This window comes from Populus euphratica, unplaced genomic scaffold, assembly GCF_000495115.2.
Source record: "Populus euphratica unplaced genomic scaffold, PopEup_1.0 scaffold1938.1, whole genome shotgun sequence".
Lineage (NCBI taxonomy): Eukaryota > Viridiplantae > Streptophyta > Magnoliopsida > Malpighiales > Salicaceae > Populus > Populus euphratica.
In genome coordinates, this window is record NW_011501783.1 from 5,968 (window position 1) to 23,966 (window position 17,999).

The following is a 17,999-nucleotide window of genomic DNA, read 5'->3' on the forward strand; positions in this document are numbered from 1 at the left end:
TAGGATGAATAGACTTCTAGTCCCAACACACGATTTCAAAGCACAAATGCATTCAGTGGATGAAAATCACTGTGAATTTGGGTACCATAAGGCCCTTTCTTAGCTGATCTCTAACATTCATGTAACTCAAATGTGAGAGTGTCTTTTATGAGGGAATTTACTCGATTTGTGTATGAGAACATTTCATGTAACTTTTCTGAGAAGGTCTAAATGAAGACTTGAAAGATTTTCATGTAACTTTTGTGAGAAGGTCTAAATGAAGACTTGAAAGATTAAGAGGCTGAAGATTGCGCAATAAACATCCCTATGCTTGTTAGGTTCATTGAGAACATTGATGTCAAGTTTAATTTACCTGCAAATAGTTCCTCAGCATAGTCTGCGCATCATGAGATAGTATGTCATGGAGTAGGGTGTAGACTTTAACAGCTTCTCCCAGAGCTGGTGCTGCAGACTCTTGCATCGGGTTGAACAGGTCTGCCAACCCTGTGGGTGAGTTTTCATCCAGTGATTTGTAGTTCTCAAAAACTTGTGCCAAGAGACTCTCAATTCGTGTTTCACAATCTAAAAATATACTTTTCTGCAATAATACAATGAGGACAGTAAGAGGCATTTCTTTGATGCACTGGGACAATTTTAAAGGAAAAACCCTCCACAACCACCCAAAAACTGATGTCTGAGCATAACATTCAGATTCTTACTAAATTCTTTTCATAGCATCTTCATATTTATGTATCATTCATGTCAAGTGTTTTTTTCTTCATTCTTCAAACAGTTACCTAGAAAGTTAAAATAAATAGAAGTGCTGCAGGGTGTCCACTACAATCACAAACACAAAAGGATGATTTCGCCAAAACAAAAGGATGATCTCGCCAAATTCATGGACTGGTCATGGTAGAGCCAACCTTCAGCAAGGGAAATCCTCTGTGAACTTGCTTCTTCCATTTCCCAAACAAACCATAATTGGAGTGGCACAGTCCATTCTCATCAGTAAGAGAACCACAAAAGCTTTTTTGCCTAATTATCCTTGTCAAAATATAAGGCCTGTTTAAACTATTTGAGAGTTTAGCTTTGTTAACTTGGTTTCCAATTGCTATTTCAGCTTTTGCTTCTATTCATTTTGTCACTAACAGTGAAAATTAAATACAAATTGTACTTTTATAGCATATAAATTATCCCCTGTGAATTTGCTTCATCCATGTTCCAAACAAACCATAATTGGAGTGGCAAAATCCTTTCTTATCAGTAAGAGAACCACGAAAAGCTTTTTTTGCGTAATATACTTGCCAAAATATAAGGCCTATTTAAACTATTTGAGATTTTAGCTTTGTTACCTTGCATTCAATTGCTATTTCAGCTTTTGCTTCTATTCATTTGTCACTAGCGGTGAAAATTAAATATAAATTACACTTTTATAGCATAAAAAAGAGGGCGAGAGAGAGAGGCAATAGGTTTCATCCAAATTAGCATCAAAAGCAAAGTTCCCTGAATTCGGTGTGTTGAGTGCCAGCTACTTAAACAGATCATTTCTCATTTTCTGGTTTGATTTTGAAGTTAATAGAACGCTTGGATATGCATTCAAGAGATTATTTGTAAGTAGTGTATGTAATTTCAGCTATTATTAGGAGACTACCTCTTGCACTGTTAAACTCTTCTCACTCCTGGCCTTCATAATGGGTACAAGTAACTCATTGACAAGCTCCAAGCAGTCTTTCTTTGGAAGGGCCACATCCATGACCCGTGAAAGATATCTAGAAAGAAATTTAGAGAAGTTAAGATATGGAAGGAAAGAGAAAGATAAAGGTAAAAATGAACAACTAGAGGTAAAAATGAACAACTAGATCCACTGAGATATTCAATAAATTTGCAGTTATAAGCACCTCAATTTTGTATATGAATCAGAAACTCCATAATAATCTGCAAATTCAATCAACAGCCACTTCCAAGATCCATGTAATCTCAAATTTCGAGAATGAAAAAGCTGTGCGTGCATAGCAGCCTCCAGTAGTAGATCATAAGCTATTGTTTCCACAACAGGACCACTCTGTATATTATTAACAGCAAAAAAAATGAAATTAAGGAAGTAAAACATGGCAAGCATTGCATCATGGAAGCACCTTGTATAATAGTAATAAGCACACACTTGTAGACCACATGAAAGCACTTGACAATGCATGCACACTGCAAATGATATGCAAGAAGACAGCCTGCACAAGCACTCATTTACATTCACATGCTCGTAATTCTAGCACTTGAACATTGAATTTATACTAAAAATGGAAAAGACAAAACAGCAAAATTGCTACCACAAAATTATTCCAGGTATTATCTATTCAGCTAATTTGAGTCGAAAGAACTGAAACCTTAATATTATTAGTCTCATCCTGTGTAATAGTACTGCCAATGACGAGTTGTATCTTCCTAACACATTCTTGATCTTCATGGTATAAGGGCCACCATCGAACTCTATCACTCTGCATAATTTGAATAATCACATCATCTAAAGTAATTATTTATACTTACAAGTACCTCATGCTGGAAGATACAGGAAAAAGGTACATACAGGATTATCATTGAAAGATGAAATAGCAATTGTAGCTCTGCCTTGGAGTGACTTTTTTGTATCTTGTACCTCTACCAAAAGTGCTTCCCCTTCACTTTCTGGAAAACTGAATTACGTAAACATATGAGATTTTTCCATTCCATGTAGAACAATTATACCAGAAATTATACAGTCCATTGTTTTGTAAGGGTGATCGGTGGTTTTACTTTGTCAATCATATGATTTTCATAAGTATAAAATTGATAGATGAACAGAAAGGAAAATCTTTTGGGCCATATATCATAGTACAAGGTACATTAATGGCCCAATCTGCTAGCCTTTCAATTGAGACTGAGCTGTCTACAATTTTTACCATCTCATGCTGATATTTTTTTTGTATTAAAAACAAAAACCTCATAGCAGCCAACTGTATGACAAGTTGAAAGTAAGTTCAGAACTTACAAGATGTGGTAATCCCCACTTCCTGGGTGCAAACAAATAGCAGAACCTGGTTCAACTTGAGAATTTTCAGTAGTACTCTTCAGTTGGAATAAGCATGTAAGTTTCTCTGCAAGCCAGAAAAAATAATTTTAGCTGTCCATCAAAATAGTGCAGCACAGAAGTTCCTAAAATTTTGCACAGTTCAAAATGCCAAAACAAGTGGAATCCACATGATTGATGTGATTTAAGACAAGCACTTGCAGTATCTTCTTTAGGATATAGACAGAATTCATTTACCCTAATGATAATCTGAAAATGTGATTGAAAGTGGATCTGTCGTTAACTTGTTACAAGTATATGAGCAATAGACTTTGCAGTCATTTTAATGAAAACACAAACCTTCTGTTGGCACTGGAAAGGAAGCTATTTTAAGAGAATTCATGCCAGTTTTCACTAGCGATGAAACATGCTGGACATACTCTTTCCCCATTTGCATGTAGATTGCACTACGCTGAGAGTAAGTGCTCATAAGTTTCCGCCTTGGTATTATCCGGAGTTTCTTTACTGCCAAAGTCAACAAGTGTACTTTAGTTGAATTAAGAAACAATTAAAGCTTAATTTTGGTGGAAAACTATTTTTTCTCATCATTGCATATCCAGTTACTCAGCATTGGACATCCTTTTTGTCTGTCATAACTAAATAATGAATATCCTCGATGTGAATCTGCAGATGACTAAATTATGAAAAAAGAATGGAACTGGGAATTTAGAACATGACAACCAAATTAACACGAAAGAATTAAAGAAAAGAAAATCCAACGCTTCATTCTAATTATTGGACTTCCTTATGTAGCAATGACACAAGAGATCTTACCTTCAACTCTTATCTTCCCAACAACCTTTTTTGCCTTCAAAGGGCATGTTTGTTCTGCAATTTTAGTTGAGTTGACTGCTACAGGTTGTATACGGCGTGGTTGCAACAAAAATTTGTGTAGTCTACAATATTATAATAGCAAAATAAATACCAATCAGAGTTGTATATTAGCCATAAATTAACAAAAAAAAAATCACCATTTTTAGTAGCTATATTATATTTTCACCATATAAGCATAAGGAATCCTACCCAAAAGCACTTCGAAGAATCAGACACTCATCACGCAGAAACTCGGGAGCCTCAGTGCGACCTCTAGCCCAGGCATATAGACATAAGCGGATACATGCATCATAAGCAATCATAGTTTGCCACGCATATTGACCACTGCAACAATTAAATTAACAAGCCATCAGAACACACGCTGGCAATGATAGTTGTGTGCATGAAAAAAAAAAAATCCTGTTCAGATGGATATCAAACAGACTCATAATCCATAAAGGGCAGAAAATGAAAATGTTCCAGACAACATTCAGTCGAAAATCCAGAATTTAAAACAAATTCATTTAGTTTTTATATTCAAATCCTAAAGGGATAAACCAATAGCAAACTTAGAAATTAAACTCCATTAAAATAACTAAAATATCACTATAGCATTAATGAGTTTGATTTTAAATCAGATCATACCCCGTGTTATAACAAGGTGAACGGTCTGATGAACTTGTCTGCCAATAAGGCATCTTTCCTTCCATTTCTCCAGTCATAAAGCTATTTATTCTGCGCCAGAAGATAAAGCAGATTAGTAGTAAGTGACTAATAGAACAATGAAATGATAATTATAGATGAATTATTAAATGCCTAAAGCCACTAATAATAGCAATACCTTTCATCACATTCGGTACTTTGCATAGATTGTGATGTTTGATCAAATAAACCTTCCCCTGATTCTCTTGGCTTGCCAACTCCATACGCATTTTGCTCAATTTCTGTGTCAAACGTAACATTCCCTTCTTCTCCTCCAATTTCAATTATTGGAGGAGCACTTGGAGTCCCCATCTCCTCCACCGGTCTAAATACATTTGCTTCATTGCTAAAATTATCCTATAATCACAATCACAACCGACATTAATCACCAGTACTCAAAAAAAAAAACCCGAAGAGATCATCAATCAACAAGCAAACAAGAACCCAATATACCACTTGTGCATTGCGTAGCTGAACTCTCTCTCGAAGCGAAAAACTACCACCCGGGCCCACCGAATTCTTCTTGGGTGTTCCAGATTTTCTAAACCCTAGATCACCATCAACTTGAGTGGTACTCTTAAGCCTTCTAAAGTGACCAGGCAATTCAATCTTCAAATCCTCCTTCAAAACCCCTCTATTCAACTTGGTTTTAGCAGTAGGCCAATTTCTAGTAACCCCAAAAATCTCCTCCTCATCTCCATCCTGATAACTTTGCATCACAGGCTTCTCCAGGTAATCAAAATCAGAAGGACCTATATCCTCAAAACCATCCTCATCAGTGTAGTTTCGACGACCAATCTCGTAATCAGAAACTGAAGCCACGCTCACAATATCGTCGTCTTCTTCTTTGTTCTGAAGGCACGGAGAGACTATACTGTGAGGGGTCAGTAACCCAGAATGGAATTTAAGCGGAGGCAATAAATGGGAAGAGCTATTGTAGAAAAGTGGAGATTTCGGAAATGGGTTTTCTGCTGGTGGTGGTGGTGGTGATAGCTTCTCTGCTGATAACGGGGATAGCGGAGATCGAACTTTAGGTTGAGATTCTTCTGCATCTGATCCCTGCAAATACATGAATTACTACTATCATTCTCATTAAATAATAAATTTTTGAAAAGAAAGAAAGATCAGCATGCAATACCCGCTTGATCCAGTTAATGGCGGATTCATCCAGACCTTCAGTGAACATTCTTATTCTCTGCTTTTGAGCTTTCTGCTACCAATAGAAAGAATCAACGTCTCAAAGATAGAATTAATCAAAAGGAAAAAAAGAAAGAAAAGGGGGATATGAAGAGATTCAAGGGGCTGCTATTTCCTTTTCCTAACGAGCGGGGAGCTTAGGGATGAAGGGAAAGGAGAAGGGAAGGGAGCGTTTTGAAAAGGCAACGGCTAGTTTGAGGCTTTCTTTTTTATATTTAAAAGAAAGAAAGAAATAAAAGAATATACATTTCTCATATTTAAAAGAAAGAAATAAAAGAATATACATTTCTTTCTATTATATGGTGGCGAGTGAGTGAGTCGCCATCCCTCATCGGGTCCCAGGTAGAAAGGGAATTATACGGGAAGGGCGTTGTTGTGAAGGGTTAAAAAAAAGAATTTATTGCTTCGTAAATAAATAGGATATTCAGCTGCGCAGGATAATTTTATTTTTTTAAAAAAATATTTTTATTTAAAGGGCGTTGCTGTGAAGGGTTAAAAAAGGGAATTTATTGCTTCGTAAATAAATAGGATTTTCTGCTGCGCAGGATAATTTTATTTTTTTTTAAAAATATTTTTATTTAAAAATATATTAAAAAAATTTTACATAAAAAAATAAATTTTTATAAAATATTCGTGTTCCTAACACTTAAGTACACCACTTATTGCTTTGTAAATAAATAGGTGATGGAAATATTTGATTTTTATAGCGTATTCCTACCACATAAGTACACCACTTAGTGCTTTGTAAGTAAATAGGTGATGGAAATATTTGATTTTTAAGTGAAATATAAAATTAAAATAAATATAATTCATAATAATTACCTTTACTAGGTATAAAAAAAATGTAAATTACACGGTCTCGTGAAATAATATAAATCAATAAAAAATTAAAGAATTGACATAAATACTCTTAATTATAATTTAGAAATAAAATAGTTAAATAAATAAAAAAGACAAATCAAAATTAAAATTGTTCAAAAAATGAAAATGAATCATTTTTTTTATCATATTTTTTTAATTCTTCAAGTTTTTAGTTTAAATATTTTTATAAATAGTAATTTAAATGCATTTTAAATAATAATTATTTAAGAAATATTTATAAGTATAGCGGTAATTATTTTTTAAAGTGTCAAAATAATTTTAAAATAATAATAAAATATTAATTTAAAATAAAAAACTACCAAATTAACATAAATATCATGAAACACATTCAAATTATGTAAATTACATGATGAATAACATAAATCATGAAAAAAAAGTAAATTGACATAAATATTTTTTATTATTATTTAAAAATAAAATAGTTAAATAAATAAAACAAAAATGGATCAAAATTAAAATTATTCACAAAATAAAAATTAATTATTTTTTATCATTTTTTTTAATTCTTAAGTTTGTAGTTTAAATATTTTTAGAAATGGATCAAAATAAAAATTAATTATTTTTTTATCATTTTCTTAATTCTTAAGTTTTTAGTTTAAATATTTTTATCAAATAATAATTTGAATGCATTTTAGATAATAATTAATTAGGGAGTATTTGTGAATGTAGTAGTAATTGTTTTTTAAAGTATTTTTACTTAAAAATAAAATAAAATTTTATTTTTATATCTATACATCAAAATGATTTCAAAATAATAAAAAAATATTAATTTAAAATATAAAAATAAAGTAGAGTCAGTTACAATGTGGGATTCATTAATGAGCTAAACATCAAAGCGTGAGTGTTTTGTTTTTATTGGCCTTGGTTATTTTTTAAAGAATTATATTATATCTGCTGAAAAGTATTAAATCGGTTATTAGTTGTTTTTTTTATATATATATAATTGATTTAGTAAATAAATAAACTTTTAATATATTTTCAATTAAGAATTGAATTAGCCCATAAACTCCAATCCGACATGAAAGGAAACCAATTTCCCTAAAGGGAGAAAATCTCTACAGGATGCGATGAATCCAGTTCCAGATAGCTGCTAGCATTAAGCCATGTCGGAAATGATCCTGAAATCTAACTCTCTGCGATAATGACAACCGAGATTATTATTATGATGACTCTTTATAGGAAAGGAAAGGAAAAGATGGTAAGGATTGTGGCTTCCTTGATTTGACAGTGCTCACTTCAACAGGAGATGGTAAGGATTGTGGACTTCCTTGATTTGACTGTGCTCACTTCAACAGGAGAACAAGACAGCCACATCGAGAGAAAAGGGCTCCACGTTTCCCTTCATGCGCCAACACAGAGTGACAGGCCAAAAGGTGATCTTCTCAGCCGAGCACAATCGCACAATGCCACCTCGCCAGCCCTGAACTACGTACGGAACAATCATGGTTGCAGCGCACCCTCTCTCAATTCAACCCAATTACTCCATTGTCACCCTCACCAGGCAGGTACGTTTGGGGAGGGGGGAGGGGCTACGGGAGGAGGAAATTCGCTCCTTCTCTTCTCCTCGGGTCTCAATTGCCTCGGTTTCATCTCCTTGTTGCAAAAGTCTAACTTCCGTTCTCTAATGCGTACAAAGTGGCTGTTGTGTGCATCTTTGGACTCTTCTAGCTTTTTATTTATTGATGTTTTGCTACTGTTCCATTTCCATGGGCCCTACTAGATTAGCGGTGGGGCCTACGTGTCTGCGAATTTTGGGGTCTGCTCTCTGTATTTCTAACCCCTGTATCTAGCTCTTTGGGAGTGCAAATGCAACAAAGAAGATTTTGAGCTGTGAGACAGAGAGAAATGAGTGACAGGAAAGGGGGTCATGATGATGATCGTGAGGATACGTTTCTTGGAGGAGAAATGGGGGGGGTTTCAATGGAGGGCCATCATTTCTTGGATGGTTTTGACAGGGAAAATGATGGGAGATCAGGGTTTCTTGAATTTGGGTATGGGTATCCTAATCATCAGTACTTTGAGCTCAAACTCCCACATGATGATACTCAACTTGGTCACCTCAGTCCACTTGGCGACTCTGATGAAAATGATGATCCGTTTCTTGAACTCCAAGAAACTCTAGCAGCCCCAACTCTTCATCATGTGCCTCAAAATGGAACTTACCACCCTGCTGTTGTTTCTTCTAACGAGGAGGTCGGTGGGGTGGTGGTGGAGAAAGAGGAGGAGAACAACAAGGAGGGGCTTGAGCAGCAGCCTCCATCCCTTCCTCCTCCTCCACAACAACTTCATAATCACCTTCGCATTAGTTTTACTTCTGATCTTAAACCTCGCCTTAGATGGACACGAGACCTCCATTCATGTTTCGTTAATGCTGTCAAAGAGCTTGGTGGACCCCAAAGTTAGTCCATCCCCATCTTGAAAAACAAACCATCGTTATCTGGTTTCTCTATTTCTTAAGTTATTATTATGTGTTTTAACAGTACTTTCTCTCAGTGCATGTTCTGAAATATTTCATGATTATATGATCATCTTTCTGCTGCTGCTTTTTTTGTCTGCGTTAATTTCCATCTGCACGCTTCTTTTGGTATGCCAGAGAGGCCTGGTTGTTGGGGATTATAAGATCATCTTTTTGCTTTTTTCTAAAAAAGAAATATATTGTTACAAAAACCTCTACTCGATCGAACAGGATAAATGCCTCTTTTGATATGCCAAGGATGACTAGTTGTTGTTGATGATTTTTTGATTATCTTTTTGCTCTTTTCTTAATTTTATTTGTAGTAAGATCTCTACTGATCAGATACGATCTTCATCTGCATGCATCCTTTGATGGGCCAAAGATTTTTTGTTTTACTAGAATTCATAGTTGTTTACATCTAGATTTGAAGTTTTCCTGGTTGGATCTTGTTTTATTAACCTTCTGAATTTTCCTTTGCATGCGCTCCTTGAAGAAAATCATTTCTTTTTCTTTTTCTTCTTCTGTTAAAGATTTCTTCTTTGAAATGTTTTTTACTTCAGCGAATTTGCCTCTCTTTTTCTTTTTCTTTCCTTCTGTGTGCATCATATTGTGTTTTCATCTAAAGAAAACAATTGCATAAAGCACTACAGTCTCTATCTGCTATTGTAACCTTTTCTCTCAAAGAGATGTCACTCTAATATATGGAAATTCTCCCTCAACTTTGTGGCTTTCTTATTCTTTGTCCTCTTAGCATGCAGGTGATTGTCTGTGCTCTCTGTTTATTATCTGGTGTTCTGTTCTTAGTTTTTATTTTTCATCTTTAATATTGTGTAGATTAGTTTAATGCAAGCCATTGTGATGTATGATTTCTTTGAAACAAATTCAGTATTTTGTAATGCTTTCTTAATGAGTTGTTTTTATTAATTAGTTTCACCAGATGCGATTATTGAAATATTATTGAGACCAGTTTGGTGCTCAAATGAAGTTATGAATTTACTTATAATTTTTTTTCTATGTTTGGTATTGCAAAGCATGCATGTCGTAGAAGTTATGTGGATGTGGTTTGTTAAGGATTTCTCTTAAAGGTAGCGACACTTTTGTTTGATTCTGTTATCACTATATATGTGACGGAAATCTAGCAATCGAATGTTCTTTTGGTGGAAGATCTTTTTTGTATTGGTTAATGGATTGTATGTCACACTATTAATCACTACTTGGAGATTTTGGTATTTCTAGTGGTTCTCATAAACTGCACTTGGGATCATAATTGATCCTTTGCCATGCACGTAGAGCGAGCTTGTCAGCATCGCAAATTTGTCGACTCAGATTTCAATACTAGCTGATTTTTTGTTTCTTAATGTTTGTCGTGTTCTCGTAGTTTTGATAAATAGGAAACCATGAGAAATTTGTTGTTCAAAATGTGTTTGGTGGACGTTTATGCGTATTTGTTGGTTTCGTAAATGTTCCCCTAGTTTGATTGGATGATTTTAGAGAAAAATCTGGCAATTCATGGTTTGCACTAATGAGTCTTTACTACAAATAGCCGTTATCGCTCTGTTTTTTGTTTTCATCTTTTTTCCAGTCTTCTTTGATTTTCAGACACGTGCACGGCTTCAATTTGTGTTTTCCTTCGGTTTTATGTGTTTCAGCAGTTATTTGAGCTTATTGTTCCTAGTTTGAGTCACATTACCAACTGAGAGTTCCTGCTGGTATTCTTTCCCTTTTTCATAAATGGCTTAGGATGCAGTAGTTTTGATTGCACAGATGAGAATTTACCATAGAAGTCCATTAGTGCACTCCTTTCCATTTTTACTCTAGCCAGCTTTGTGTTTCTTTTCTTTTTTTACCATAGAAGTCCATTACCAACTCATGTTTTCTTTTCTTTTTTTGTGTTTCTGAATTTAGAATTGAGCTAACTACTACTACTTACTAGTCTCAGTCACATGGTAATGCAGAGTCACTATTATTTTCATTTTGTAATTTTATACTAAATGTTGCTTAGGATATGTGCAGCTATTTGTTGTGTAATTCACTATGTTTCCTTCTTCAGAAATTACTGTTCCAGCTGATAATGCTAACTATCATATTCAGCTATATGGTTCAATACGTTGGTCTTAGCATGCATGGGAATAGAGGCGCAGAAAACAGGGAAAGCACAATAGAATCATTTGATAGTAAAAGAAGACGATGAGGGACTCATCTAAACCTTGTGGCCTGGGGGGCTCAATCCATATATTCTTTGGGATATGGTTCCATCAGACTGAGATGCAGTGGGAAAAAGATAGTATGCTAGGCGGGACTGGTGGAGGAGGGAGGGATGAGAAGTGAAGGATGGGGTGTTTCCTTGATTTGGCTAGAAGGATAAGAACCCAAGGACGTGTTGGGAGGAACCCTCGAATCCTTCTTCATTTATAGTTTTTAGTCATCCCAATTTGTGTGAATTGACTAATATACTTATCACACTTAATTATCCAGACAACTATATGGATGGTAATGAAACTGTTTGCATAGTCAACTTGTTGGACGGCTAGGATTCCTTGGGCAGTTTAGATTTTACTATAAATACATATAATGTAACCTTATTTTAATATAGTGAATAAAAGCTCATCGTCCCTGTGAATATCTGTGAATATAGGTACATTGCCGAACCAAGTTAAATCTTGTGTTCTTTCTAGTTTCTCTCCTGTTGCGATATTGATCAATTATTGCTAAAGGTTTTTCACAACACATATCTTTCCATGCATGATATGAGATACAATTTTATGTTTCTTAAAATTCATTAGTTTACCTAGAATGTTATACCATTCTCACCAGGCAATTTACTAAATTTATTTCTAGCCAAGCCCTCGTACTGTCTCTGGCAGATGAATCATGTTGTATTTTGTTTCAAACTTTCAAGTGTCTGACCATAATAACTCAGGAAATATTACATCATTTACTTTCTTTATTCTATTTATACTGCTTCTTTTAGATGTTTTAGTAGCTCTAGCATCTCATGCCATGCATGACCTGTGAATCATATCTGTAGAAGCAACACCAAGGTCTGTTCTACAATTGATGGATGTCGAGGGATTAACCCTTTTCCATGTCAAGAGCCACCTCCAGGCATGTTTATTTCAATTGCTAGAGTTGAATGTTAGATTGTTAAAATTTCAGAATAAGAGTGAAAATTTAATTTTATACAAGGTGCTGATTTATTCATACATTATTATTGCAGAAGTATAGACAAGGCAGACATTCAGTAAAGGAATTCAGCGAGCCACTCATAAATGGTGAGTCTTTCTAAACAACACCTGATTAGGAATCTTCCTGTCAGTATTCTTCTATCTAAAAATTCAAGGCCATCAATTTAGTAAATTGAACACAAATGACTTCTATAAGATTCAACAACATCCTTTTGTGCTAACAATTTAGAATCATGTAAGGGTGAAATGTTAGGTATTTTCTCAGGTTGATATGTTCAAGTTATATTGGAAATACGTTCTTCTAAGCCGTCGTTATCCTCTCTGATATCTCCCATGAGGGAAAAGGGAAAGTTCTGATTTAATGTTCATGCTAAGGGCTTGATAGTTAAGAAAACAGAGAGAAAGAGAGAGCATGTTTGATCTTTCTATGCAAAACGAAAGGCTTTCTGTAACTTTGAGTAGAGCATGTCATCATGAACCTGATATTGTATTCTGAATGAATGAAAGGTATCTCAGCTGCTCAGGGATCCGAAGGCCCGGGTAGTTCTATGAACTTGCCCCCATCGCAAGCAAAGAAGTATGATTAATATTTTTGTTGTCATTTGGGAAAACCCTTGTTCTGCTAGTATTTCGGGTTTTATTTTCATTTTGCAATCAAGCTAACAGCTCCAAATTTGTTGTTTCCTGGTGCTTCCATGTCATATATAGTCAACCCAAAGGCAAATCAAAGGTTAAGAAAGAAGATCGAGGCAGCCTTTATCAGAAGATTCAGGCAAGCTTCTTCTTCTTTATATAAGAATTATTTTGGTTATTCTTTAAGTTGAAAGGATCTCACTGTTCATTATTGATATTCAATTCTAAACATTACACGTGTTTGATCGATTTCGTAGCCTCTATGTTCAGAATGTTACATGAACAACTTGGTTTGTGGTTGTCTGTCACTGATCAAAACAGCAATCAACAAGCTACTCTTATGCTTGTGGATTTTGTATTCATTTCTTAAGGAAATGGATATAATTTTTATTTTTATTTTCTTTTGAACTTCGTACTCGAGTTGAAATTCATCTACTTTCATCGTGTGCAGGCCCAGCGAGCTATACATAGGTATTTACATGCACAGGGAAGTTACCTCAGAATAGCAATAAATAACGCGTGTAAGTTTGCTTCTAACCAGTGCGTTGAAGGCGCAACCCTGGAGAATAGCAATTACTATGGGCAGGGCTTCGTCGGATCAGGAAATGCTGCCCTGCTGATGCCATATTTTTACCAGAACCAGCTGAACACGAGCCATGCATGTAATTCAATGGAGGCAGTTAATGCAGGTATTTCTGTTGAAATGCCATGGAGTAGTTTCCAAACCCCAACGACAGTTCAAGCTGGGACTGAGAACAGCTCCGTTTCAGTCGGGCATTCAACAGGTTCATATCTGGAAGGTTCCAAAACACTTCCTAGACAAGGAAGCGAGGGGGATGGGGCATCATATGAGGACCCCGTGGACAACTATTTGAATTGGGATGACACCTGCGCAAACATCCTAGCTATCGACTATGGTCGCTTCGATCCGGCCAGAGGTGCCGGGACCTCTAAATAACAGGCCAAAATAAATCATCAATCATCGGAATTTGGTTGGTCTGGCCAGTTTCAAGAATTTCTACCCTTGCATCAGGAGTAACCTCCCTACCTACCTATCTATGATGTAATTAACAGCAGTAAGACTGGATTGTGAAGACTTTTAGCAGTTAGTGTTTTGGTTTTTATTTATGAAGACAGTGCTTTGAATGTTTCAAGTAAATATTCCATTCACATACTCCTGCATTTTCTATCTGCTAACGCCCGTACCTCCTCCTAGGTCGGAATTTTGTTTCCTACTGAAATCTCTCAACCTTGGGATTAAGGTATTGCAAGATCCAGATTTAAATTATTTGTTTACACAAAGGTGGATTTTGGCACGTGGCTGACGTCCTCCCCATCTTAAGCGAGGCAAGTTTTGATCTTGCGTGACAAGGTGTGCAAAACGAAATTTGATCTTGCATTACAAGGCAATTTATCTATAGACTAAGAGTTACTGTCTCTAAAGTGCACTGGCAGAGCAGGCGGCGTTATTGAGGCCTGAGGGTACTCCTAACCTGCCTGGACAATGTTGCCATTAAATATCTCTCCAGTTTCCATGAGAGGGCTAATTAATGAAACAAAGGAAGATGCATTCAAATTGTTTTGAAGATTTTTGGGAATTGCATTGCCTGCCATATGCACTTCTTTTATCAAAAAGAAAGAGATACAACAAAGTAGATCAATCACTACAACATTTCTAGAGCAACTGAAATGGTCAAAACATTTTACGCGCCCCAAATGAAGCTGCAAACCACTATCATGTCTTCTAACCTGGAAAAAACGTATGAAATAAAACAGGCCTTGATGGATTCAGGATATCATCCGAGTCTTTAATACAAGTTGATCAGCTAGAATTTAGCACGTGAGAAAGATGTGAACCAAGAGAATTTCCTCATGCTATGGAGCAGACACCAGTAGCAACGTTTTAGTCTATCTTTACAGATGAGAAAAGGTAATGCACAAAGTAGAACGATGTAAGGAGACCAATGGTGCCAGTAGACAACATGATAGCAATTGCCATGATCAGTGAATAGCCCAGATAGAGTATGGCTGACACGGGTCCACTCAAACTCTGTAGGTCAAAGACCAGGTAATTGATGGAGTACAGAAAGACAAAGATAGAAACTGAACCGGAAGCAAAGAAAGCCTTCCACCACCACCGCCAATCCTCCACACAAAGATGCATGTAGGTAAGAACCACAGACACTTCAGCACAGACAATAACCAGGAGCAGCAGAACTATCAGCAAGAAACCGAATACATAATAAAACCGTCCAAGCCAGATGCTGGAGAGAATAAAAAACAGTTCAATGAAAAGGGTCCCAAAGGGGAGGGTTCCAGCACCCAGGACAAGCACCCATGATGGCAATTTACGTGCAGGAATTTCTCTTGGTATCTGGTTTGTTCTCACTGGGTATTGAATTGCCTCAGCTCGTGTCCCGATGAATCCTCCCAGGAGAGTGAGGGGCACTGAAATGCAGAACCAGAGGGCCAAAAGGACAAAATACAAGGAAATAGGAATAGCACCAGTGCTATGGCTTCCCCAGAGAATGAAATTCAAAATTGTTAGGATAACAAAGACAATCCCAGGGAAGAAGGATGCAACTGACCAAGAGATGGACCTCCATCCTTCTGAAGTTCCTTTGATGGTTGTCCACATACATACTGCAGCATAGCCTGCAGCAATACCGAGGAAAAGATACAGAAGAATCATCCCTGTCAGCAGCATTCCTCGTGAAGCTGGCGACATGAAACCAAAGGCTGCAAAAACAATAGTAACTACTGCCATCCCTGTAATTTGACCACCATCTCCAACCATCACACAGAGAAGCTTTGGGCAATCTGGTTCTCTGAACACATCCCCGACAACAAGCTTCCATCCAGAAAGCTCCTCATTCATCTGTGCTTGAGCTTCTTTGTCTAGTTCCTCGTACCGAGTCAAATCCCTTCTCACAGTCCTTAAGAAGATGACGAAAACAATACCAGCCAGGAAAAAGATCACCATGAGTGAGTTCAGGATTGAGAACCAGTGAACGCGAGCACCTTCCATCTTCAAGTATGCATCCCAACGAGATGGCCATCTAATGTCACTTTTCACAAATTCAACCACATAGGTGAAGGATATCCGCTCTTGCTCCCTTATGATCTGAGACTTGTCGAGGTCTGAGGGGCAGTCCGCAAGTGAGATGTTGTCATAGATATGGTGCTTTGTCATCACTTCAGGATCATACTTAACACTGCAAGGCACAACCACAAAACCAACAATCTCGAAACCAGATGCCTTCTTCTTATCAGATTCAGAAATCATACCCATGCCTTCTTCCCCAGTACCAATAACCTCAACACCACTCCCTTCATACTCATGAACCAACACAGTGAACTTGAGGTGATTGATTATATAATCATCATTACTATTCTGTGGCGTATACCCAACAGGGAACCCCGTCCACTGAATGTCAATTTCATTTTGCTTGGCATACCTCATCACAGGCAAGTTGTCCAAAATCATGTTCACTTGATATAGATCGTGTGTTCTCTGCTTCAGAAGCTTAACCTCATGCTCACTCAAAGGCTTGGTAGTACAAAGGTAAACAGACTCATTCACGTTCATTCTAAACCTGTAGGGAGAGTTATCGATCTGATCTCCCATAAGAAGCTCCCCAAGATTCTCAGCGCTTTTTTTTATTCCACCATGGGGTTGGCAATAAGGGAGACTGTAGTAGCTAAAAGGAAGCTCGGTTTCAATAGAAGTTAAGGAGTTAACTTTGGCAAAGATTTCATCCCCGGTTGAATACGTGTGCATGTAGCTACCAGGCAAATAAAACCCATTGCATGCTTTGCCAAACAAAACCAGAAGAAGGAAAGCCCAACAGATCATGGGCGTCCTCATTTTCAATACCAGCAAAAAAAAAGCCACTGGATTAAACAAAACAAAACAATTTTAACTCAGTACTCAACCCAATCTTATGCCCCAATGCACATCAATCAAACATGATTGGGTCAACACGCACGCAACAACAGAGTCATTTTCAAAATTCCACAACTCTTAGCCAATGATAGATCCATTAATTAACCATAAACTCGTATATCTATCGATACGAGCATCATCTTAATACAGTTAGATCTGATTAGGAAGCTTTACTTTAAAAAAAAAAAATCAATAGCAGATCAGATAATTAAAACTGCAGAGAGCAACGCAATTACTTATTTAAAATAAAAGAGTAAAAGCACATTCCAGACACCAAAACCGAATCCACCATGAAACAATACTAGCAACTCATCATACCCAGATCTACTAAAATCCATAGGTATAGCATTAAATTGACAATAAATTTGAGGAGGAGGTCCGTTACCTCAATCAGATCTAGAAAACTCGTAAACGGTTCGGGTAGAGAGAGATCGGATCCGGATTCGGAGATGCCCAGGGCGTTACGCAGAGCGCTCGCTCTTTCACTCGCGAAGTGGAAGATTCTTCTGTGGTTTTTTTTTTTTTTTTTTGTCTTGTCTTGTTTTGTGCGTGGGTGAACTGAAGATGGAGAAAGGGAAGAGAAATCACAGAAATGAAAAGGGGAAGCACGAATCCGGTGCGTGTGAGGTATGGTTTAGGCTAATCTGAAAGAGAGAATTATAGGATTCCTTAAAGTGACGAGGGGTGCCTTTGTATTTAAAAATATGGTTTTAAATATTTTTTTATTTAAAAATAAATTATTTTTAATATAAATATATATAAAAAATTTGAAAATTTAAAAAAAAAATAAAATAAATTTTTAAAAAATATAATTAAAATTTTTTTTCTAAACAAACTTGAAATACTTTGGAAAACAATTAGGTCATTACATGCTAGTTTATATATAAGTTGGGTTAATTTAATTGATTAACCAACTTATCAATATTTTAAAATTTTTATAAATTTTTTTATTATTGGTGAAGATTAAGATAATCGATATTTAAAGAGAAAATTAATCAAGAATTTATTAAAAAATTAATTTTAATATATCCCTTATTATAAAATCAAAAGAGTTATTGAAATGTAACTTTACGGTATATGCTATATAGAGTGTGTTTGAAAGTGTGA

At 36.1% G+C, this 17,999-nt stretch overlaps 3 protein-coding genes across 5 annotated transcripts in view; 1 reads left to right on the forward strand and 2 right to left on the reverse strand.

The window, feature by feature from the left end:
* Window positions 1-5,914, reverse strand: part of LOC105118434 (uncharacterized) — a 9,015-nt gene extending 3,101 nt beyond the window's left edge. Inside the window, exons 1-13 of the mRNA XM_011016395.1 lie at window positions 5,733-5,914; window positions 5,048-5,653; window positions 4,734-4,951; window positions 4,538-4,627; window positions 4,103-4,237; window positions 3,854-3,975; window positions 3,380-3,544; window positions 3,002-3,107; window positions 2,561-2,666; window positions 2,361-2,471; window positions 1,878-2,041; window positions 1,631-1,748; window positions 353-577 (exon numbers count right to left, since the gene is read on the reverse strand). Coding sequence (XP_011014697.1) covers window positions 353-577; window positions 1,631-1,748; window positions 1,878-2,041; window positions 2,361-2,471; window positions 2,561-2,666; window positions 3,002-3,107; window positions 3,380-3,544; window positions 3,854-3,975; window positions 4,103-4,237; window positions 4,538-4,627; window positions 4,734-4,951; window positions 5,048-5,653; window positions 5,733-5,780 — 2,214 coding nt within the window. The 5' untranslated portion in view covers window positions 5,781-5,914. The remainder of the gene's footprint in view (window positions 1-352; window positions 578-1,630; window positions 1,749-1,877; window positions 2,042-2,360; window positions 2,472-2,560; window positions 2,667-3,001; window positions 3,108-3,379; window positions 3,545-3,853; window positions 3,976-4,102; window positions 4,238-4,537; window positions 4,628-4,733; window positions 4,952-5,047; window positions 5,654-5,732) is intronic.
* Window positions 5,915-7,691: 1,777 nt separating this feature from the next.
* Window positions 7,692-14,092, forward strand: LOC105118432 (protein PHR1-LIKE 1-like). 3 transcript variants are annotated; one of them, XM_011016390.1, is made up of 7 exons: window positions 7,692-7,871; window positions 7,920-8,178; window positions 12,157-12,233; window positions 12,346-12,400; window positions 12,821-12,890; window positions 13,022-13,085; window positions 13,398-14,092. In XM_011016390.1, the coding sequence occupies exons 1-7, from the start codon at window positions 7,815-7,817 to the stop codon at window positions 13,902-13,904; spliced, it is 1,089 nt and encodes a 362-aa protein (XP_011014692.1). In that variant the 5' UTR covers window positions 7,692-7,814; the 3' UTR covers window positions 13,905-14,092. The 3 variants fall into 3 exon arrangements, with proteins under 3 accessions (XP_011014692.1, XP_011014693.1, XP_011014694.1); XM_011016391.1 differs by having other exon boundaries at window positions 12,830-12,890; XM_011016392.1 differs by having other exon boundaries at window positions 7,920-8,046.
* A 430-nt stretch (window positions 14,093-14,522) lies between these two features.
* On the reverse strand, window positions 14,523-17,549 carry LOC105118433 (transmembrane 9 superfamily member 12-like). Its single transcript, XM_011016394.1, has 2 exons — window positions 17,278-17,549; window positions 14,523-16,840 (listed from the first exon to the last, which is right to left on the reverse strand). Exon 2 carries the CDS (start codon window positions 16,812-16,814, stop codon window positions 14,850-14,852), a length of 1,965 nt encoding a protein of 654 aa, XP_011014696.1. The 5' UTR covers window positions 16,815-16,840; window positions 17,278-17,549; the 3' UTR covers window positions 14,523-14,849.
* Between the last annotated feature and the right edge of the window lie 450 nt (window positions 17,550-17,999).